This window comes from Camelus dromedarius, chromosome 26, assembly GCF_036321535.1.
Source record: "Camelus dromedarius isolate mCamDro1 chromosome 26, mCamDro1.pat, whole genome shotgun sequence".
Classification (NCBI taxonomy): Eukaryota; Metazoa; Chordata; class Mammalia; order Artiodactyla; family Camelidae; genus Camelus; species Camelus dromedarius.
In genome coordinates this window covers 13,710,176-13,734,578 of record NC_087461.1, presented here as the reverse complement: position 1 = coordinate 13,734,578, position 24,403 = coordinate 13,710,176, and the positions used below count along the sequence as shown (strand labels likewise).

Here is a 24,403-nt window from a genome sequence, read left to right as displayed (position 1 = left end):
TACATAGAATAGGTCTCAATGAACATTTGGTGAGTGAACGGCTATACTGTAATTGTCCTCTTACAGATAGATTTGTAAGATTTTTAAATTGGGGAAATATAATTGTCTCTTCTTTAAGAAAGCATACAAATTAGCTTTGCCCAGAGTAGATGATACTAATAAAACTTTGATAAAAGAACTTGATCTCCTCCACTCATATTGGCCCACCTGACAAAACCTAGGTACCTGTTGCAAAGAAACAGTACGAGTGTCAAACTGCATTCCTTCTCAAAGAGAGGTTTTCTTCCAACATGAAAATCCATAATGTTCTAGCAACATCCAGGCCAGAGAAGCAAAAGATAGTGATTTCCAAAATCAAAAAATATTTGAAATATAATCGAGTCTTCAAAACCCAACACATGCCTGTTTCACGTCTGCGTGCCATACTTTTATTTTTTGCTTTATTTTAATTCTTTTAAGGTGTTCCTTAAGTATTATCATGTGGAGCAGTTAAATTTAATGCGAAAGGAAGCCATTGACAAGCTTATTTTGATTCAAGCCTGTGTCAGAGGATTCTTGGGTTCCAGAAGATATCAAAAAATACAGGAGAAAAGGAAAGAGAGCGCTATAATAATACAGTCAGGTAATTACTCAGACCTTCTCACTACGTAACAAAACATCATGTTATGTTTATATGTGGGCATGAAATCAAATCTTATATATAAGCCTCCAATTCTTATGTAGCTTTTGTGTTTAATTCCAAACTGTTACCTTGCTACTTTCTCTATACTAAATCTGAATGATTGTTTTAGTGATTGACACTTTTAATATCTGAATAAATGTTCTGTTCTAATAAAAGAATTTTTAAATGTTCCATCACAGTGAAAACACAATTGACCTACAGTGCAAGATACAGCAAGTGCCTGAATGAATTACAGATCTCAAAAGTCAGAGTATTAGAACCCATTGGACAATAACATTTTCCCTGCTTGATTCCAAAGGTTGCACTTGCCATAATTTTCAACAGCTTAATTAAATCTCATTTTGTTAAAGGGCATCCGTTTCTTTCTATTAACTGTAGGGAAATAATATTTATAATCATATTTCACACAATTTTTATTAAATACATCAATAGACTTGGAATTCCATTTTCCTTTTTTTTCTATAAGAAACTAAGTTTAGAACCTAGCATGGCTTAATACAGTATCTTTAAAAATTTTTGACTGGATGTCCTTAATAAAAAAATGTATTTTCGTCCATAACCCGGTACACACACACACTACAAAGCATGCTCTCTGACAGTTTTCTATTCTGGTCTATTCCATTCCATTTTTAGATGTTAGATTTAGCCCACTAAATCGGTTTTATGATTCACTATTTGATTTGCAGCCTGTGTTCTGAAGGATACTGGCAAGGTGGGCAGAGTAGCTGACTAACACTCAGGAGACTGGAGTTCCAGCTCCAGTCTGTCTGTCCATGACTCACCATCATCGTTTGGAATCTTAAACCCTCAACTTCTGACTAGGACATCAGACATGCAAACCCTGTGATTGGGGATCTAATTCTTTATCCTCAATTCTAAAAGTCCTAAAACACTGAAAAAGAGGTTTTGCTTAACTCATTTAGAAGTGAAACATGACCTGGTATTTACAGTCCTCTATTCATCCCAGTTAGTAAAAATTGTGTGTTTTTCTGGAGAAATAGTCACTTGTTTGATTATGGAATGTTGACCTGCCATGGGGAATGTTACAGAATATATGTTATTTGGTCTGAATTACCTTCCTAAAATTAAAAAAAAAGAAAAGTTTTAATATGAATTCTGAAATAAATCTGGCTCCCAGGAAGATTGGCCAAAAGGTCCAAAACATAGACAAATAATAGGGGATTTCTCCCATGAATAACTGACTATGGCAAAAATAAAAGGAACATAACCATTAGCAGATTTTAAGCAAATGAGTGAGTACATTTTGTCTTTTTCATCACCTTAGCTTATCTCTATCATTTTAGTTTCATCTTCATACTCCCCTTAATACGAAAGGTACTTCAACTATTTTCTCGTTAAAGCACGTTGTCTGGAAGAGTCTTAAATGAGTCCCATATTTTTTATGAACCTGTTCTATTTGTCTTTAACTTCATTCCCCTCTTTGACACTGATAGTCAAAAACCATTTGTTTGTACCACGTCAAAGTAATGTTCTTTTGTTATTCTGATTAACACTACTCTGGGCCTTGTATGTTCCAGCTGCAAGAGGACATCTAGTCAGGAAAAAAAGAAAAGAAATCGTTAACACGAAAAACACAGCAGTAACAACCATTCAGACTCATGATCAAGAATTTGACTACAAGAAGAACTTTGAAAATAAAAGGTAGAATGGTGTTCATTCTTATGCCATTTTGACATTACAGATTTTTCAGATACGGAAAGTCATGAAATAAAGTTCACAGTCTTTCTCATACCTAACCAGGTTCCTGACACTGATTCATCAAATGTCAGTGGCCACTTCTGTGTCCTTTATCCTATTTTGGAGTTTGTTGGCATTTCACGCCAAAGACCACACTTTCCTCCTCAAGGATTTTTCTTCCTAGGCTTCTGCTCCTAATTTCTGCTCCTAATTCTAAGTGTCTTTTGCTAATTCCCCTTTTCCCCCTATTTAAATCCTCCTCCACTTCTCAGTAATGCCCCTGGGCTCACTCATTCCCATGGCCTTTATGACCAATATGCCATTGGTCACAGTCTGTTTTTCAAAGCATAGCACCTTTGTCCTATCTTCTCCTGAGCCTCTGAATATAGAATTCTAACTGCATGTTAGCAGATACACCTGAATTCATTTATACAGGAGGCTTCCTGATAAACAGTGGGGACACACAGACAAAAGAAGCAAAATCCTTACCCTCAAATTGCTGCCAGAGTCTTGGGATAGAAACATGACAAATAAATACATGATTCTAGTGACATAAGAATCTACTAAGTTTGACTAAACCTCTACTAAAAAAATTTATGCAAAGGGTAGAGTAGGCCCATAGAAGAGGGTTGGTTGGCAGAGATTAGGGGAAGGAAAAAAATATCCAGATTTTACCTAAGTGGTGAAACTTGAATTGATTGAAAGATGAATAAATGGTTCTCTAAAGAGGTAAAAGTCATTCCAGCCTCTTTGTCTTTTTTTTCCCAAAATTTATTGAAATTTAATTGACACATAGTGTGAGTTTAAGATGTACAGCATGATGATCTGTTACACATATATGTATTGTGAAGTGATTACCATGATAAGATTAGTTAACGTTTCCCTCATTCATATAATTGTAGTTGTGGGGGGGATGTCAGGGTAGCGAGAATGTTTGACAACTATTCTCTTAGCAACTTTCAGTACGTAATACAGTATTATTAAGTATAGTCACAATGATGTGTATTAGATCCTCAGGACTTAGTCACCTTTTTAAAAATCTCAGCTTAATTGAGGTTTAAGTGACATAAAATTATAAGATATTTAAAATGTACATTGTCGTCATTTGATATATATACACACGCACACATTGTGAAAGGACCCCCCATCTAGTTAATCAGATCATCCACCACCTCACAGAGGTTTGGGTTTTTGTTTTGGGGGTTTTGGTGAGAACACTGAGGTTTTACTCTCTTAGCAGATTTCAGCTGTACCATCCTTATCAACCATAGTCACCATGTTTTAACATTAGATCTTCAGAACTTATCTTAAGGCTGGAAGTTTATATCCTTTCACCAACCCCTCCCAGTTTCCCCCACCTCATCTCCCAGCCTCTGGCAACAACTTTTCTGCTCTGTGTTTCTATGAGTTTGACTTTTTTTTAGATTCCACATATAAGGGATACCATGCAGTATTTGTTTTTCTTTATCTTAGTTAATTTCACTTAGCATAATGCCTTCAGGGTCCGTCCATATGGTCACAAAAGGAAAATTTTCCTTCTTTCTCATGGCTGAATAATGCTCCATTACATATGTATACCATATCTTCTTTGTTCATTCATCCATGGATGGATGCTTATGTATTTCCATATCGTAGCTCTTGTGGATAATACTGCAGTGAACATGGGGATGCAGGTAACTCTTAATTTCTTCTGATATACACCTAGAAGTGGGATTGCTGGGTCATATGATGGTTCTATTTTTAGTTTTTGGAGGAACCTCCATACTGTTTTCCATAGTGGCTGAACCAGTTTACATTCCCACAAGGATTCCCTTTTCTCTGCATCCTCACCAGCATTTGTTATCCCTTGTCTTTTTGATGACAGGGGTCCTAACAGCTGTGAGGTAGTATCTCATTGTGGTTTTGATGTGTATTTCCCTGATGATTAGTGATATTGAGCATCTTTTTATGTACCTGTGGCCATTTGTATGCCTTCTTTGGAAAATTTTTCTATTCAGTTCTGCTGCCCATTTTTTAATCAGATTGTTTGTTTTGTTTTGCTTTGCTGTGAGCTCTGTGAGTTCTTCATATGTTTTGAGTATTAACCCCTTATCAGATACATAATTTACAAATATTTTCTCCCATTCTATAAGTTGCTTACTCATTTTGTTGATGGTTTCCTTTGCTGTGCAGAAGTTTTTTACTTTGCTGTAGTCCACTTGTTTATTTTTGCTTTTGTTGCTTTTGCTTTTGGTATCAAATCCAAAAAACCATTGCAAGACAGATATCAAGGAGCTTACCCTCTGCACTTTCTTCTAGGAGTTTTACAGTTTCAGGTCCTAAGTTCAAGTCTTTAATCCATCTTGGTGATTTCTGTGTGTGATATAAAGGAGGGGTCCAGTTTCATTCTTTTGCATGTGACTATCCATTTTTTCCAGCACCATTTATTGAAGAGACTGTCCTGTCCCCATGGTTTACTTTTGGCTTCATCATCATAAATTAATTGACAGGAAATGTGTGGGTAAATGCATAAATTCTGGGCTCTCTATTCTAGTCCATTGATTGATGTGTCTATTTTTATGCCAATACCATACTGTTTTGATTACTATAGCTTTGTAATTTAGTTTGATTATCTTCTTTATTAATTAAATTTTAACTAATATAAGCATTCTCTGGGGTGTGTTATGAAGATATTCAAAATACTAGAATACCCATTCATCAAAATTATGGTGTCCTGGGTTCCCTACCTAATTCTCTGATCCCTGGCATAATAATAGGGATTCTGTTAGGCCTCGTGTATAAACCTAAGGATGCCATAGGGGGCCCAGGAAGTGACCAATGGGATTAGGAAAATTGAGGCCCAGTAGCTATTCCTAAGTGTGACCCAAAGAAGAGTCCTTCTTTACAAACAAAATGTAAAAGATCCAATTCTCCCAGGGCATTCCTGGGCCAAAATTGGCAGAAGCCCCCCAGGTAGCATGTCCGGTGTCAGGATATGGCTTTTTGACTCCACCTTAATAACCTTGTCATGTTCATATTGTTCTTATGAGGCTTTTGCCCTCACACACACACACACACAAAAGCTATGTGGCTAAAAAAAAAAAAAATTTTTAAAGATGAGTAGAGAAGATCTTATCTTCCAGTTAAGGGGAAATCATTTTGGAAGGATATTAATAAAGTAACAGCTGTGAGGTTTTGGCCAACATACCAGAAGATCATGAACTGTAGCAGGGACACTCCCTTTGCTTTAATTTTGTAAGAAATTTCCTGTGATCCGCAGACTGAGAGCTTATCAAAGTACAGCACACCAGCCTAGTGAATACACCCTGCTTACTGGGCTTGGATCTAGATGTGGTGTCCTCGTCTCATCACCAAAGGTACTGTGTTTGAAAAGGACATACCTTGAAGTGATTGAATTCCTAGGATGTTGATACCTCATTGAGTGAAATTATGCTGGGATATTTCTCACTCTAAGTTGAAGTTGGTTTTTTTTAATTATTTGAGTAGCCATCACAGTTGTCTCTAGAGAGGACACTTGGAGGAAAGACTTGATTCTTGTGACTTGGTAAGTTTTCACTCTGAGCTTTTTTGTCCCCTTGCTTGTCTCCCAGCATAGTGTAACCCATGCTGTTGGCCAAAAGAGGTAACAAACTCTGGTTTAGTATCATCTATTCAGATACAATTTGTTTTACACAGGGACTCTTTTGTGAAGAAACAGACAGAAAATGTGGTCTCTACTAACGAAACAGTCATTCCAGCTCCAAATAACAGACAGAGCACCTCTGTGGTGAAGACTTCTGCCTTCAGAGCTGAGGAGGCAGCTGCAGATGCTGCGGAAAGTAACGACAGAGGGCATCAGCCACAGAAAAAAATGAACAATGTGTATGAAGAAGAAGCTGAGCAAGAATTATGTCTAGTGGGGGACCCTAGGGCAGAAGTAAGCCCCAATAAGAAGTATATAAACGACTTGGAAGAAGATAGCAAGATAAGGAAAGTGGAAATGGAGGACACCGTGGTCCAGAATCACTATGAGAAGTATACAGAGGAAAGGAATTTTGAAGACTCAAAAGCAGCATATCTAGAAAGGAAGGCCTTATCAGAAAAACCAAGCTACCCCAGACTCTGGTTAGCAGAGAAGGAGACTTCAGCTCAGAAGCAGGCTTCTTTTAAAAAAACTTTGGAACCGAGTCTTAGCCAAAGGTCTGTTTGTCAAAATGCAAATAGCAAGGAAAGAGAAAAGAAGACATCTGTGGTCACCCAGAATGCACCAGTATGCAGCCATCAGAGAAGCCACATGAGGCATGGGACGGTCCCAGAGAGGCAGGTTGAACCAGCAGTATCAGCCCAGGAAGAAGAAGAAGATAAGGCGGCAGTGTTCATCCAGAGCAAATACCGGGGCTACAAGAGAAGGCAGCAGTTACGGAAGGACAGGGCGGCTTCTTTTAAAAATCAAAAGGCTGTTGCAACACCGACAGAAGGAGCAAGAAACACTCACAATTTGTATTCCTGTCCCACAACACTCGAGGACTCCTGTAACATCAGGATGAAGAGTGATAAAGACGCAAAAGCAGTTTCAGAAAAAGACGCATGTGATTTGGCAATTTTTTCAAAACAGGTATGTAAATGAACAGGTTTCCTTACTAGTTCAGATCTCTGGGAACTCCACAACAACCGAATTAAACAGTCGATAACCGCTAGGGTGTTTCATCTGTTCTTAGGAGACTACAAACATTTTCAATAAAGTGTCTCAGGGGCTGTGCCATTCAGGTAGCTATAAATGTTTAAACAATTTTCTATGATAAAGATAGTATAAAACATGCGAGGAATCTTGTGTAGTAAGGAGACCAGCCATTGGTTTATGCAGCCCTGACTGAAACGCTGCCGTTTGACAGTGCAAATTTCCATGTATCTCAGAGTTTCCATTATAGCACTAAGAAAAAGTTTTCTAAATCCTCTTAAGTCTATGCTTCTCTACCCCAGATTTTGAGAAGACCTAATTCTGTATCAGAATCAGGTGTGTAGTGTTACATGCAACAAAGATGAAAGGTCTGCGTGTTCCATTATGACAACGAGGAATCATAAAGACCGCAAGGGAAAATCCCCTTCGGGGACTATCTCGTACCGTTGGTAGGCATGTTTCAGCTGTTTCTAGAAGCAGGCAGTTGGCTTTAGGGCCTCTCCCACGCAGACGTGGAGCTCTGATCATTGTGTGCTGTGGAGAGAGCCCAGGAACGGCTCCTGTCCCTGCCTGTTCAAGGTCTTTCTCTCTTTCTAGGTGTTTGACCTTGAGAAAATCACTTTATATGTCACCACCCTTATTCTCTCCTGTGTAAAGCGGAGGATTTTCATTACACAACCTCTAAAATGCATGTTATAAATTAATCTGTACTACCAGGGTGGTCAGTAGTGAATCGTAAAAGAAATGTCATAGTGACTTAGTTCAAATTCAAAGAGGGATCACCTTTAACTCCTGAGTCCCTAAACTCTGCTTTTTGTCTGACGGTGGCTGAGCCACAGTAACTGCCCTCGGACACCCCCTGACCATTGTGGGTGTGACCCAGACATCTCCCATCTCTAGCTGTTCATAGATCTGCCGTTGATTAATTTAGCCCTTTCCCGTTTTACTTTTTTAAGCACATGGAGATGGTGAGTTTAATATTCAAGCAATCCTTCCTCGCCTTGTGATAAATCTGCTCACTCTGAAGGCCAAATCAGGGATTAGGACCCTGACCTGCCATGCAGCTGAGACACTCAGGAGATGTCGAATTGCCAGGCATCTACCTAGAGCTGGCTGATGACACCATGGAAGTGGGCTCAGTGCTCACTAGAGGTGAAAAAAAGTTAGAGGCAGAAAAGCAGGGGCCCCACTTCAGCCTAGCAGGACAGCCGTGTTGGCAGACGAGGCCAGGGTGGAAAGAGGACCCAGGAGAGAGAGAGTAGCCCTGAAGTCAGGCTAAGAAGACTGGACAGGAAAGGAGGGAAGTTAACATAATCAAAGTCAGCAGAGGGTTTCCTCAGGATAAAAGCAGAAAGGCAACGGCAGCAGAATGGTTAAGGACAGAAGCCAGATACCAGGGACCCCGGCAAGGAGTTACCAGGGGAGAATGCTTCTGGAGGAAGACATGTTTGGCCATTTTGAAAGGAAAATGTAAGATGGGCAGGTAGCACAAAGGGGGAGGCCTTGTCAGGTGAGGACGTACCTGACCTTGGAATGCAGTTAGGGCGGGAAGTGTGTGCGGGTCCCGGGGGGAGGGGATGAGGAGTTTATCAGACCCCGGAGTACCTGTGCAGCTCTCTGAATTCTTTTCTTTGATTTAATCTGACATGTGACCTTCTTTTTAGATATCAAAGCTGTCTGAAGAATATTTCATTCTGCAGAAAAAACTGAACGAAATGATTTTGTCACAGCAACTGAAGCCTCTTTATCTGGGTGTCTGTCCTCATAAGCCAGTCAATAGACGAGTTTCTTCTCAGCAGTGCATCTCAGGTAAAAGTGGGTAGAGCTGGACCTTCCTGAAGGGACAGGCAATGCCAGATACTTTATTAGTCCCCCGCCTTTATTCTATGGCCGATGTGAGGTGACTGTGTTCTGTCTTGGCGAGAACCTTCATTTCATTTCATTTTTTATAAGTAGACACACATCTTTGCAGAACATTCCATATGCCTCCTAACCCCTCTGATTTCATTCTCCTCCTCTTTTCTTTTCTTCCTTTTTCCCCTTTATATACACTGTAGCTGGAAGTTGGACTATGACACCAGAAGGGAATAGAAGGATGGAGTTGAGGGTGGGTAGGTGGGGTGCAGAGGGCAGGGTGCAGTTTTGATGGAGCAAACAAGTGAAATATGTCTATTCCCTGGTAACCAGCATTCTACTCCCTGCTTCTGTGTTTTCAGCTTTTTTAGATTCCACATGTGAGTGAGATCATGCTGGTTTATTTTCTTTCTGTGTCTGGCTTATTTCGCTCAGCATAATGTCCTCCAGGTTCATCTACGATGTCAGAAATGGCAGGATCTTCTTTAAGGCTGAATAATATTCCAGAGTGTGTGTGTGTGTGTGTGTGTGTGTGTGTGTGTGTGTGTGTGTGTGTGTGTGACACCTTTATTCATTCATCTGTTGCCAGACACTTAGGTGGTTTCCCTGTGTTGGCTGTTGTGAATAATGCTGCAGTGAACATAAAGATATCTCTTTGAGGTACTGATTTCATTCCTTTGGGATATATACCCAGAAGAGGGATTGCTGGATCTTATGGTAGTTCTATTTTTAGTTTTTTTCAGAAATATCTAATTTGTTTTTTGTAACGGCAGAACCAATGCTTACAGGGTTCAACCAACGGTATAGAGGGTTCTCTTTTTCCCACATCCTTGCCAGCAATTGTTTCTCTTGTCTCTTTGATAACAGACGTCCTACTACATGTGAGGTGATATCTCATCGTGATTTTGTTTTGAATTTCAGAGATGATTAGTTATGTTGAGCACTCATTCATATACTGTTGGCCATTTGTATGTCTTCTTTAGAAAAATGTCAGATCAGGTTATCTGCCAATTTCTAAATCTGGTTGGGGGTTATTGTTTGTTTTTTGCTATTGAGTTGTATGAGTTCCCTATTTTAGATATTTGGGTATTATCCAAAATATATCCAATATATGGTTTGCAAATATTTTCTCCTGTTCCAAAGTCACCTATTTTATTTTGTTGATGATTTCCTTTGCTGTGCAGAAGCTTTTCAGTTTGATGTAGTTCCACTTGTTGATTTTTCTTTTTATTGTCTGAGCTTTTTATTGTCTGACGCCATTGGTGTCATATCCAACATATATTACCAAGGCCAATGTCAAGGAGCTTCTCCCTACATTTTTTTCTAGGATGTTTACGGTTCAGGTCTTATGTTTAAGTCTCTAATCCATTTTGAGTTGGGTTTTTGGTATGATGTAAGGTAAGAGTCCAGCTTTATTCTTTTGTGTGCAGTTATCCAGTTCTCCCAACACTATTTATCCTTTCCCCTTTGTGTATCCTTGATGCCCTTGTCAAAATTAGTTGACTCTATATGCTTGGGTTTATTTCTGGGCTCTCTATTCTGTTCCATTCATCTGTGTGTCTGTTTTATGCCAGTACCATACCATTTTGATTACTGTAGCTTTATTATGTAGTTTGAAATCAGGAAGTGTGATGCCTCCAACTCTTCTTCTTTCTCAAGGTTGCTTTGTCAGGGACTTTGAATAGGTCTAAAAGCAGCAGCATTTTACTAGGAAGTCAGAATAGTCCATTTTATTCTTCAATATGCCATTTTAAAAAATGAACCTAAGAATATCAGAAATCAATTCTTAGCTTGCTGTGATTCAGAAGACAATTGTAATTCAGTGACATTTCTTTAATTCTTCGGGTTTAGAGCGAGAACCTTTTCTGTGCATACGTAGAGAGGTTACATGTTCGACTACACTTGTTTACAGCTAACCTGGCAAACATCTGAATTGTCCCCTGTCCCTGAGAGTAGCAGAGGAAGTGCCCGAGAGAGGGGGGCCGAAGTGGCCTGAAGAGGGATCTGGGCAAACCTGACACCCCAGAACTAAGGAGAAAGGGAGGACACTGGGAGATGTGGTCGGTGCCTGTGACTAGAGACTGGATGGTACAGTTACTCTCAGCAGATGCTAATGAGAACCAGGAAGAGCTGCAGAGCAGATGGCCTGTCTCCACCACCACTGTGAAGCTGCAGAAGTCCCCATCCCCACCCCCAACTCAGATGTGGCCTGGAGAGAAAAAGAGGAGGGTCAGAACCTCAAATGACTAATAAGTTTACTCAGAAGATGCTAAGAAAATGGAAAACAACTGAGTTTAACTAGGATTCATGAAAAATAACATAATGCTAGAAAAGAGAAGTGAGCACCAGGCAGCAGGAATTCAGTCAAGTTTTAGGGACATCAAGTGACATTCTGTTCATCTGCATTGTTGTAAATTGTGAGCTTAACCTGCTCTAGACAACAGCACTTTTGAAAGATCATCCTGATTGCATGATATGAATAAAATTTGATGGAACAGCAGGAAATGTGGGAGGCCAGTAAGAGATGAGGGTGGTTTGGACAAAGTGGTAGCTGAGACAGTTATCAGTTTTAAGCAAAGGTTAGTTGGAAGATGACCTGCCAGGCAGGTGGACATGTGCATCGTTCCTGAAGTCGCTGAGTTGATGAGATCGTCCTGGAAATCCACCTACAGGGAGAAGAGAACCCAGAGCGTGAGTTCAGACATGTACAGGTCAGGTAGAGAGGAACCAGCAGAGGACCAACCGGAGAGGCGGAAAGAGCACCAGGGATTTTGGCCCCTCAGAAGCCGCAGGAAGAGGGTGTGTAAGATGTCGTGCAGAAAGATGCTGACAGAACAAATGGGGAGAGATCTATAAAATATCCATTGGATCCCCTGTACATTAACTTCCCCAGAGGTTTTCTCAGTATTACAATAGACACAAAGCGGAAAAGGGGGATGCAAATAATGATTTTGCTCCTTCTGGGAGATTCAGCCCCAATATTTGCTGGCTTTATCATTGGATATCTTTGATGTTCATGTATTTTAATGACCTATGCATCTTTTTTTTAATTCCTTGAATACTTTATAAAAGTTCACAGTAAAATATAGTTCAAAGAATTCAAGCTGAGGTCACCAGTTGGGCCGGATATTGCTTGATCAATATGTAAGCCCTGCGAGGGGTCTAGATCCATCATTGTACCTTTGGATGCACTAATTTATCTCAGGAAAGGCAAACTCCATCTTAAATTTCTTTATAAACCAGCCCAGGTTCGCCAATCTTCTGACCACATTTAAACCAAGAACTCCCACCACCCATCCCCTCTTCCTCCAGTTCTAGTGATCTTCCCTGGTATATTTATAGACCTACAGACATCGCAAACTCCACACGGGCATTCAGGTGCCCTCTTACAGGAGGGAGTGGATTATCCAGGACCACAGCCTGCATTTACTTATCCTCAAAGTTATTTCATGTAGATTAGTTTTGTCTTCCTCAAATAGATTTTCAACCCTTTCAAGCAGGACCGTGCCTTATACTATATATTCATTTTTCTGTGACCCAGCACACTATTCATCACACAATAGACATTTAATAACTGCTTACTAATTGGCTGGAAAGCTGTTTCATTTCCTCCAAGAATTATATGTGGAGCAAAGTAGAGTGGTCAGTGGAGTGAAGATTTGAAAGTTTGGTTTTTACTAAAACTAAAGATATAACATTACATTCTTTAAACGTTCATTTATTTTTGTATGGTATAGGCTTTTAAACTCCTTCTGGTCAGGAAAGGTCTTATAATATGTAGAAGTCCTGTGTCCTTAGATCATCAGAGTTGCTAACCACAGAATTTGGACCCTCACCCTGCAAGCAGCTGCCCCCCACCTGCAGAGGCAGACTTAGCTGATCTGTGGAACCTGCCAGCTGGGGTTCAACAGGCCACCCCTGGGGTACCAACCTTCACAGCAAACCGTACCTCCCCATGAAACATTTCACTTGGAAAACGAAATCAAGCTCATTTACAAATAATTCTGTCATTAAAATAAGCTTAAGAGTCACCTGAAGTTTTAATTATCTCATGCTTCTCAAAAACCTATAGGCATTACTATATATAAAAAATAGATTTTTTAAAAAGTTTCTGCTGCATAGCACAGGGAACTATGTTCAATACCTTGTAATAACCTTTAATGGAAAAAAAAAAGAAAGTAAATATATGAATGTATAACATGACTGAGACATTGTACTGTACACCAGAAATTAACACATTGTAACTGATGGTACTTCAATAAAACAAAACAAACAAACAAAAAAATGAATTGTGTACACCAAACCTCAAAAAAAAAAAAAAAGAATTGAAGGGATGAGGAATTATAGGATTTAAGAGATTACTTTTGAGGTTTCAGATAATTTTAAAAATGCCAAGATTAAATTTTGATCTTCTGAAAAAAAAAAAGAAAAGGCTACAGGCATCTTCATGTAATTGCTACACCCACCTCTTTGGTAAGATCAGCCCGCCCTAGCTGGAGCATGCAGAGTGACCTGGGAAAGCTGCTCACCTATTCTAAAGAAAGCCCTAAAAAACGTGGATAACAAATGAAGATAATTAACTTTTCAAATTTATTTCAACAAACTGTAACTTTCTTTTATAAGATTTCTCTCTCTGTGTGAGACATCCCTTTAAATGTGCAATAATGTCAAAAGTAAAATAATGTCCAAAGGAAAACTGAGGAACTAATTATGAAGTTTAAAAATAAAGTAATAAACTAGTTATTTCATATCTTTGTTTTGATAATAGTTGTTATAAATTGAAACTGATAGGAGTTAACTGCACCTGCATTTTCATCAAGAGAAATATGACAGGATTTATGTGTCTGGGGCATGGCCATTTGATGATAAATTCTCTGCTGTTGTATTCATAAGCATACAATGACATTGCATCATTTCTCTTTGAATAATGTGCACAGTTGATCATTTTAGGGGGGATGTTTTTCTTCTTACTTATGGTGCACCTGGCAATCTGTGTTGACCATTGTGAAGAAAAGAAAAAGATTAATTGTAGGACAAATAAATCCCAGTAACACAAAAACATGTTTTCTTTCTCTCTTTTCACAAAGAAGCTATGACTGTCCAATAGGCTGTAATTTTTTAATGGGTTGCAAGGTTAACAAATCAGGACACTATTATAATTTCCATGCTTCATTTACATAATATCATCAGTAAATTCAGCACTAAATCAAAGCAGCCCCTTGCCATGCAAACATACAGTAGATACAATGAGAACGCTTTTGTGTTGCTCTCAGAGTAAATGTCAGAAGAAAATAGCAATCTTCTGTTTATTTCTAAATTTTTGTGGCATCTAAATTCATGCAATAATACTAATATTTTCAGTTGTGATGCAGATTTGGGTTTTGGGGGTTTTTTTGGGTTTTTTTGTTTTGTTTTTTTTTTTTGTAGGTATGCCTGTCATTTACCATTGTAATGCTGGCACCTAGAAATGCAGTTTGCAGACTATCCAAGAATACATATCCACATGTATCTGTAAACATACTTACATTCATGTAAAGACTGGGTAGCTCAAATAATGTTGAGTCATATATTTTATAGGAATATTTTTTCATTAAGAGTAGAAAGTAAAGAGATATCAAAAGTAACATTACTTCCCACTCAACATACCTCTGGTGAACACTTATCTTCCTAAATGTATTTGCTACTATTCTCCCTTCATAAGAAATAATACAAATTCCCCCAAAATCTTTAAGAAACAACTTTCAGTATCCAAAAATTAATGATTTTATTTACAATCTCACAATTCAGTGAATATCATTTATTTTTAGCATTTTAATTATATTAAATACTAACCTTAAAAGCAGTTTGCCTTATATCTGTTTACATTCTGAATTACAGATTTCTGATAAGTTAACTGATTTAACTCAGACAAAACAGTTGACCTAGAAGCCTTGGGTGGAAACAGCTAAACTTTTTGTGCACAAATTATTTCTTCTTATTCCATAATTTTTATCTATTCTAAACTACAGAGGACACAGAGCTGCCATGGAAGCAAGAAAGGAATAAACAATATATTTCTCCCCAACTTCCCATTAAATTTCTGATAAAAATGCACAAAAAAAGACCAACCATGTCAGCCATACTGGAAACAGTTTTTTTTTTTTACACATTTTGACACCATAATACTTAACTACATGAGATCAATTCAAAGGGAAATTACATATCATATTTGATAAAATAATATAGTCAAAAGGTAAATTCACATAGTTTATAATTTCATACCACATAGAGAAAATACCTTCCTAAATATCTAGTATATTTTTAAATTTTTCCTATAACTAGATATATTGGGCTAGTCCATAAACTTCCAAATATCAGAATTCAACCAGATTACATTTTCTGCTCATGATGCAATTGAGATAGAAGTGAAAAAAACAAATCTGCAAATTAAAAACTAAGAAATGTGAATGAAGAAATTAATAATTAGTGTTATCAATTATTTTAAAATAATAAAAATGAGAATAGCTACATATAAAAACTATGAATATAATGCAGGCAGATTCTACTTTCAAGGGAAAAGTCAGATCATTAAATGTTTTCACTATTAATTGAAAGAAAATTATGAGAAAAGGGTGTAAATTTAAGAATTTTTTTGTGAATGAAGAACAAGTATTATTCAACCCAAGGAGAAACAGAAAAGAAATAATTATGATAAGACAGAAATATATCAGATATCTAAAGGTAGCTAAAATAATATTTTTTGAAAATAAAACAACAAAATAGACTATTCCTTAAAAAGAAGCCATGAAAAAATTAGAAATAAGAACAAGATTATAAGAATTATAGTTTACTAAAATCTTGGCAAGCTATGAATGCAGTCAGTTTCACAGAGACAATTTGAGGCTGAAATACAAATTTCTGGAAAAATACAAATTTTTCTTTTTGGAAAGAAATAGTCAATATGATGAAATGTCCTTCAAAGAATTACCTTGAAAAAGAGGTTCAAGGAACTCATAGTGTTTTAGGCAAATGGAACAGATAATTCCCATACTGTGTGATCTGTTCTTGAAAAAAATATAGAAAGAGAAAGAAAGTTACCTATTTCATGAAGATCATCTACCCTAGAACCAAAGTCTGACAAATAACCTTTTTAGGAAAAAAGAAAGGAGGGAGAAGAGGAGGGAGGAAAGAAAAAAGAAAACAAGAAGAAAGCTATGGATCAGTCTGAGGGGTTTAGTGGTAAAATTCTTAAGTATAGTCTTAGCTAATTGAATGCAATATTATATTCAAAGACTATCCAAGTAACACATACCAATGTCACGTAATAGCAAAAGGTCAAAAGAAAAAAGCCATCTTATTAAATACTGAAACAGCTTTCAATAAAATCTGACACAGAGTCCTGATGAAAAACAAAACTCTTACTAAATTAAAGATAGGAATTCTTTAGCAATATAAAGAATATATTTCTTAAATCAATTGTCAACATCACAATCAATGGTAAAACACTGAAAGTAGCTCCATTAAAAGGCAGGCTGCTACTAGCAACACTTTTTTACGTTATTTGGAAATTTCTAGCTGAAATAATAGGATAGCAAACAGAAGTTTCTGAAAAGCCAGTTATTGAAAAGAAGAAGATGGGATTGTAAGAGTTTTAGTGCACAACATGAATTTTTACCTTAAAAATACAAAGACTGAACCAAAATAATGATTGGTACTAGCAGAAGATTTCAGCAAGGGTATGCAGGTAGGGGCATATAGATATTCTTTCCTGTAATAATTTGTAACAGAAAAGAACTTACTGCAAATAGCAGCAAAAACATATACAACACCTTGAAATAAAGCTAGCAAGAAAACAACAAAGGGCTTAAAAAAAAAAAAAAAAAGAAGAGGTGGGTAGTGGAATGACACTTTTTCTGGATTGAAAAATAAGAAATTATAAATATACTATAAAATTGAATTCATGGTTTAATTAATTTCTATGAGATTTTCTTTAGAACTTAATATCCCTAAATATCATTTGTAAATTTCAGGGGAAAAAATAATTATAAATGAGGACTTGCCTTTTAGATGATAAAAAGAATAATATAAAGCCATCATTAAAACCATATGCCTCTGTCATGAAAATCAACCACAGATTAATGGAACAGAATAGATGGCCCTAAAATTGACTGTAGTATTTAAAAAAAAAAAAAAACTGTCACAAAAAGATACATGGCAAACCAGTAAGAAAAGGATGGATAATTCTTAATTTTTTTCTGATTTGGGGAGAATAAATAAAACAGTCTTACCTTATGAATATCCCAGTATTTCCCAGATTATTAATGATGTAAATGTGAAATGTAAACCAAGAGAAACCAGATAGTATGAACTGACTATGTCACAGTCTCTGCTTAGGGAACGACAAAGCATAAGAAGCAGTAAAAGGAACTGCAGAGAAAAATTGTGGTCAATTTAGACTGTGTAAATGTTAAAACCTCGAAGAGGTTAGAAAACATTGTTAAACGTTAAAGAGCTGCAGACAAACTGGATAAAATATTTAGAACAAATGGGAAAATGGTCAACATACATAATGTAGAAAGAGCTCTTATAAATCATTAGGAAAAACACTAACACCCTCAATGGAAAAATGGGCACAAGACATTGATTTATTCATAGAAGGGCAAACACAAATGGAAAACAAGCATAAATATGATCGCCCCAGAAATAAAAAAATATATAAATTAAAACAAGTTACTATTTTTGACTCATCACAATGGAAGGGACGAAAAAATATTTAACAATGATGAGAATGTGCTAATTTAATTATCCTCAAACACTAATGGCAAGACTGCAAAGAGTAAACATTTCAAAAAGTGATTCAGCAAAATCTAGAAAATGTGTTGAAATAGTTTATATCATTCACTAGTAAACTCACTTATGAGAACATAGCCTAAGGAGATAATCAGAGCTGAAAGAGATAAATTATGTACATGGCCAAAAATAAAATTACACAATAAGAAAATGATTAATAAGTAATGACACATTCATAAGTGGAATAGAAATAGCCCTTACAATTCATTATTCAAAGAATAACCTTGGCAAACTGCTAGCTAATCTAACAATAGAATATAATACTGCAGAATTTGAAAATACTATAAATCAGGTGGCTTAATCTTCCTTCTCCCATGTCAGGTGGTTCATAACAGGAGCATCTATACAGAGAGTTCTAGAAGAGCCAAGTGACGGGTTGAGTGAGGACAGAGTGCTTGCTCTCCAGTAGTGGACACTCTCCAAACTTCCCCTAACTTGGACCTTCAGAGTCCACTTCCGTATAAAATGAGTATGATCTGAGTAATGTTCCTGCAGCCTGGTCCTCCATGCAGGATAAGACCAGAGTGCCATCTCCAGATATGTCATCTTTGCTGCCAGGCTGTCTTGAGCCACTGAAAGCTTGCTTGCCGTCTCCTGTGGCCATGCTTGTAACCAGACATGCCCTCATAGGGAACAGTAGCTTTTCAAAAATGTTGGTGTATTTAACCTGACCTTGATAGGAACCATCTATCTGTTGTTACAGAGTATGAGCAGGGCAGGGGGATCAGGCGGAGACCAGAGAAAACTAAATATTGCTTATTTAAAATCAAGTAATGTGTTCCCATTCTATATTTTTAAAAGGCTAATGTGAGAAAATGACCATGAGCAATCAATAAATAATTTTCCAAAATTTGGCTTTTTGGAAAAATGAGTGTAAATTCCCACCTCAGGCTATATACCCAAATATTTTTCAGATAGAGTAATATGATCTTGAAAACTAACCAAGAGTTAATTAGGGGGGAACTTAAATGCCACCCCTGAGGTTTCCTTATTCTCCAGCCAAGTAAGCATGTATCTCTGTTGTTTGACTGTGTCCGTAGTCCCACGAAAGGATGCATGCTCACAGTTCAGCGTGACATCCAACAGCGGGTCACTCTCACAACACCATGGGCATCGCTGGGTGCATTCCCGAAGGCTTCTTGTGGTGTGCCCTCGTTCTGGGAGTGAGGGAGTAACCTCACCCCATGGACCAGAACAAAACTACCTGGCCTTGAGCACTCTAATCCATGACTTCTGCCCAACGGAGATGACAGAAGTAAATGGCGGATAGGCAGTCATCATGCCCAAGAGACAGATGGTAGTCCAGAGGGCACGTCTGTTGGTCTCACCATGCTAACAAAACTGCTTTATTCTCCTCTGCTTCTCCTCTGACATAGCTAGACAAGACTTGAGGGGCAGCACCTTACCTAAACCTAAGAGTGTAAGTTAAAAACTAAATGTTCAGTTTCTAGGTTCTGGTGCAAAGTACAAAAATCCGAGAGCAGCATGACCTGTCAGATAAGGACAGGTGTAAGCTGGATCTAGGGCATCAGTGTTCGGTGGATAGAAAAAGAATAGCAGTTCCAAATGGGGGTGGGGGCTGGCAGCTGCCACTGAGAAGGTCCAAGGGAGCTTGTGAATCAGACCACTCAATGGTACGGCATCCCCCAGTGTTAAGGGCACTCAGAGCAGAAGCACCTACTCTCACAGCTCTTCACCTCCAGACAACTCAAGAGAACAGGGTAAAACAAGGGGTCGAATCCAGTGCAACCATGAGAAATGAAAATACCTATGGGAACTCAGGGCATGAGGCAGCGCGAGGCAGCGAGAGGCACTGAGGAGCTGAACCATCCACACAGGCTCAGAACCTGCATCCAGATCTTTTCACAGGTGCCCAGCCCGGCTGAAGGGCAGATGAGGGGAAAGGCAGGAAGAGCAGCTTCTGGAAGGCAAGATTGCAGCCCTAACTGGGATGAATTCTGCCTCTAACAAAGAACAATGAATATTCCTTCCTTCTAAGATTTCCTTTGGGTCACTATATTGCTTAAAGTTCACAGACTCTCCATTATAAATGGAAATTTACCAAAAGTAAAAGATTGATTTCTTAAGGAAGAACTTACAGTAACATATGTGCCTTTCTGTTCTTCTAATGTCTGATTTATACACATGATACTTTTGCAAGTTATACTCTGCAAGGTTTCTTAAATAAAATAGTGTATTTATCATTAAAATTAGAATAATACTGAAACTTAATTTTCTAAAGCAAATATTGGCAATGAGTTTTAAATCTGTCATCTTTCTTCTGAATGAGAAATGTTGAGATGTTTGTCCATTTATTATTTTTCAAATGTGCATTCCCGATCAACTCAAACACTTAATGAAACCACTACCAGAACTACAGTATAGATAAGTATTTTACCTTCTGGCTATTTAATATGGCAACAATCTTTACCAGCTAATATTTATCATGCACATCACACAAAATAGTCACAAACCTAATTTTGCTACTGCCAACGTTGATATGCTGCTGATAATTTGTGATTATAAATGTTTATGTCACTTTTGTAATTAAGGGGTTAGAATGGGGTTAGCAGACAATATTTGTATTCCCGCAAAGGAACAAAAATTTAGAGGGCGAAATAAACTTAACCTTTCTGAAATATTTGTTTGCTGATAGGTTCATGGACAGTTTGTTCTTCAAAAATACAAAATAGTCTGGGGAAATTTAATCAAAACAATTGGATCCCGTTGAATACACTCATCAAAACTTCACACTTACTGGCTGCCATGTTACAGGGCAGTATCTCAACCCCCAGATTCAGATTATCTTGGAAAAGAAAAAAATCAATAAACTACCACTAAGGCAGATTCTGCAAGCTGTAAGAATTAATCTGAAATTCTGAAAATTCAACACATTTTGAAATATTTTTACCTCCATAATATACACGTACCTTCATGCATAGTTATAATTTTATTTTATTTTATTTTATTTTATTTTATTTTATTTTATTTTATTTTATTTTATTTTAAATGTATGATTCCATTTATATGTAACGGCCAGAACAGGCAAGTTCACAGAGGCAGAAATATTGGTGGTTTCTAAGGGATGGTGGGAGCAGGAATGGGAAGGGACTGCTCAGTAGGTACAGGGTTTCTTTTTGGGGGGATGAAAATATCTGCAGTTAGAAGTGGTGATGACTGCACAACACTGTAAAGCCACAGAATTTGCACCATTTTAAATGGTTAACATTTTGAAGTTTATGTCAGGTGAATTTTACCTCTATAGAAATACTTTTTAAAAATTTAATGTGCACACAAATCCCCTGGGGATCTTATTAAAAATGTAGATTCTGATTCAGGAGGTAGAGCCCCCAGTTGTGCATTGTTGGTAAGCTCCCAGGTGACGCCCCTGCTCTTCACTCACGGCCACACATTGAGTAACAAGGCTACTCAAGGGCCCTTCCACTGTGTCGCCTTACGATTCTGGGCCTCAGCTGCCTCTCCTCTGTGAACCTACTCCTGCCCTGTCCGCCCCTATAAATGAGGAGGGCGGAAGCCCAGACCCACTGGGGCTCCGAAGTCAGCCTGTAGGGGGTGTGAGCCTCAGGGCATGACAGCAGATGGAGAAGGGGTTGTGGCTGCAAGGGTCACTGACAGCAGACACAGAGGGGACCAAAGGAGGAGTTTTTATTTTGCACAAAGCTGAGGAAGGCAGGCCAAAACGCAAGGATCTGTTCTCAGAGGAGAGTTGCTGTATCACTGCCAGCGGCTGGTGCTCAAAAGCGACCGTCTCCATCTCCTAGGAGGTCAGGCATCGGGCTGAAGGGCCCTGGGAGCAAGTTCCAGGCCAGCTCCTCCAGCTGACCCAGCAGGCCTTTTACTTCTGCCTCCAGGTGCTCCACCGTCTTCTCCACCGTCTCCTCCAGGACGTCTAACCGGCTGTGGATGGCCATGTGCCTGTCACACCTTGTGGCCCGAGCTGGGTCTCCGCGGGAGGGGATGAAGGGTTCGGCAGCGGCGAAGGCGCCCGCGGCGCGGAGCAGGGCGAGCCCGGCCAGCGCGCAGAGCAGGGGCCCCGCATGGTGCAGGCCGCGAAGCGCAGCGCAGTGTCTGCCCGCGGCCGCCCTCCCCCCATCCCCGGGATCGCGGCGGCCCGCCTGGCATAATTTTACATAAATGAAACCATACATACATTCCAAGATTCCTTTAATGCAATATTTTTTCATTTTCTCTTTTTTCCCTGTTGCTTTCCCTCATTCCCCCTCTCCAACCCACATTACTGTCTCCACCAAGGAAACTCTTACAAAACTTGGGTTCTGTTATATCTTTTGTACATATGCATAAATGTCCTTATGCACACACACAGATATAGAGATTTTTGTCATTGTTTTATATAAATAGGATCATAATATAAACACTTACACATCTTGCTTATCTCCCTCAGTCCCTTAGCAGGAATTCCTGTACATCAGCAGGTGTAGTTACAGTTCATTCTTTTTAATAGCTGTATAGTATTCCATATGAAGATCACAATAATTTATATAAACTTTCCCCTATTGTAGATATTCACCTTGTTTCAACTTTTTGCCACTATGAAAATTGTTGCAGTGAACATCTCAGAAAATGTTCTTGTATACTGATTTTCTTTTTATGGGCTAAGCCCCCTGGGGTGGGGTTATTGAGTTGAAAGGTATTTGAGATTTTGATAGACTGTGTTTCTAAAAGGCCCTAACAATTGATGTTTTCTTTTCATTCCTTTCCGTAACAATTTGAGTACACGTTTTCTGACATCCTGTCCAGCAGTGTTATCCCTCTTTTTAATCTTTGCTCAAGTATCTGGAGTAAAATAATATTTCACTGTTATTTTAGTTCCTATTTCCTTGTCTGCTAGCAAGCTCATTTGCCTTCCATGCTTATTGGATTTTTGGATTTTCTCATTTTGAACTTCCTATTTATAGCTTTTGCCCAGTTTTCTGTTGGTCTGTATTTTGCAGTCATTTGCTGTCTTTTTATGACTTCTGAGTTTTAGTTAAGACATTTGTACCCCCAGATTGTTCACGAAGTCATCTGCATTTTCTTTCAAGAGGTCTGTTGATTCTTTCATGTACATTTATCTTTAAAACATCAGAATTTATTTTTATTTCTGGTGACAAATAGTGATGTACTTAAGAAAACTATATTGAGTACCTACTCTTCACTTAACAGCATGTCTCTAAGCTGAAGTGGAATCAGTCAAACCTCTTAGCATCTCCAAACACTTGCCATGTGCAGTCGTCTGTGGAAAGGCAGGAGGCCAACACAATGGAAGGCATAGTGTCCACCATCCAAAAACATATGCTCCCACTATTTTAAAAAAAGTCACAGGTAAAATTAGTAAGTGGCAAGAAGTATAAGATTCAATGTTATGTTATTTTGCTAAGGCTGCCATAACAAAATTCCACAGACTTGGGATTAAACAACAGAAATGGGGGAGGGTATAGCTCAGTAGTAGGGTGCCTGCTTAGCATGCATGAGGTCCTGGGTTCAATCCACAGTCCCTCCACTAAAATAAATCAGTAAATAAGTAAACCTAATTACCTCCCCCCAAAACAAAAAAACAAACCAACAAACAACAGAAATGTTATTTCCTCACAATTCTGGATGTTAGATGTCCAAGATCAATGTGTTGGCAACGTCGCCTTCTTCTGAGGCCTCTGCTTGGCTTAGAGATGCTGTTTTCTCCTTCTGTCTTTATATAGCCTTCTTTCTGTGCCTGTCTGTGTCCTCATCTCCTCTTCTTTTGAGGACACCAATCATATTGAATTAGGGTCCACCATAATAACCTCACTTAAAAGACGCTTTCTCCAAATGCAGTCTTATTCTGAGGAACTGGGGGTGAGGACTTCAACGTATGAATTTTGAGGGGACACAGTTTAGCCCATAACACATTCCAAATAATCTGTACAGCCTGTAAATACCATTGGTGGTCACATGAGGAGGAAAGCCTTGGACAGTCAGTGGAAGCTTCATGGAAGAGCTAGAGGCAGAGACAGGCACTGAAGGATGCTTCTGATTCGGTGAGGCCAGGAAAAGCCTTTCTGTGAGAATAAGCGAAGTTAACGCTATAAACACGGTGTGCTGAGGTTCCAGTGAGGTCAGCAGGCTGACCAGAGGAGATGGTTCGTTTTGGGGGGAAGGGGAAAAAAGAAGCATCGTGGATTTTTGGAAAGTGCACTGTCATCACTGTCATCATGAGAGTAGTACTGAAGGAAAGAAAATCTGGCTTTCATCTGTGAGACAGAGCGCGGAGGGCACATGGAGACTCTGCCCCAGTTATTAGAACAGTTTAGCCCAGAGTGGGAGCACGGGCAAATGGGAAGAAATGGGGGATGAGTGTTAGATATTTCAAAGAATGTATCCAAAAAACTGACAGAAGTTGCTGACTGCCTGCTTATAGGAGGTGAAGAAGAGAACTAAGGCAAAGGTGACATCAATATTTTAAACCTGGAGGACTGAAATATCACCACTGAGGTTGTGGTGTATCGAGTCTTAGATGGAGGAGAAAGCTGGCCCCTGATTCATCTGATCTGAGAGTTTTAAATGGAAGTATTCAGTAGGAGTAAGAAATCAGGGCAGGGCTTTGGTGGGTTCAAAGTGGAGGTATGTGTTCGGAAGTCATCTGTGCGGACTCACTGTGCAAAGTGCAAGGAGCTAGGAGCATGAGG

The 24,403-nt window shown here is 38.6% G+C and overlaps 2 protein-coding genes across 2 annotated transcripts in view; one reads left to right on the top strand and one right to left on the bottom strand.

Annotated features, from left to right (window-relative positions):
* MYO3A (myosin IIIA) overlaps window positions 1–24,403 on the top strand; it is a 191,732-nt gene that overhangs the window by 154,423 nt on the left and 12,906 nt on the right. The window contains exons 27-30 of the mRNA XM_031444637.2: window positions 460–622; window positions 2,221–2,344; window positions 6,056–6,974; window positions 8,702–8,846. Coding sequence (XP_031300497.2) covers window positions 460–622; window positions 2,221–2,344; window positions 6,056–6,974; window positions 8,702–8,846 — 1,351 coding nt within the window. The remainder of the gene's footprint in view (window positions 1–459; window positions 623–2,220; window positions 2,345–6,055; window positions 6,975–8,701; window positions 8,847–24,403) is intronic.
* LOC116150447 (placenta-specific protein 9-like) lies at window positions 21,474–21,889 on the bottom strand. Its single transcript, XM_064479225.1, has one exon. It carries the CDS (start codon window positions 21,887–21,889, stop codon window positions 21,476–21,478), a length of 414 nt encoding a protein of 137 aa, XP_064335295.1. The 3' UTR covers window positions 21,474–21,475.

What these genes read in the sequence shown, in the direction of transcription:
- LOC116150447 (XM_064479225.1), bottom strand. Translation starts at nt 21,889, where the DNA reads ATGTATGGTTTCATTTATGTAAAATTATGCCAGGCGGGCCGCCGCGAT.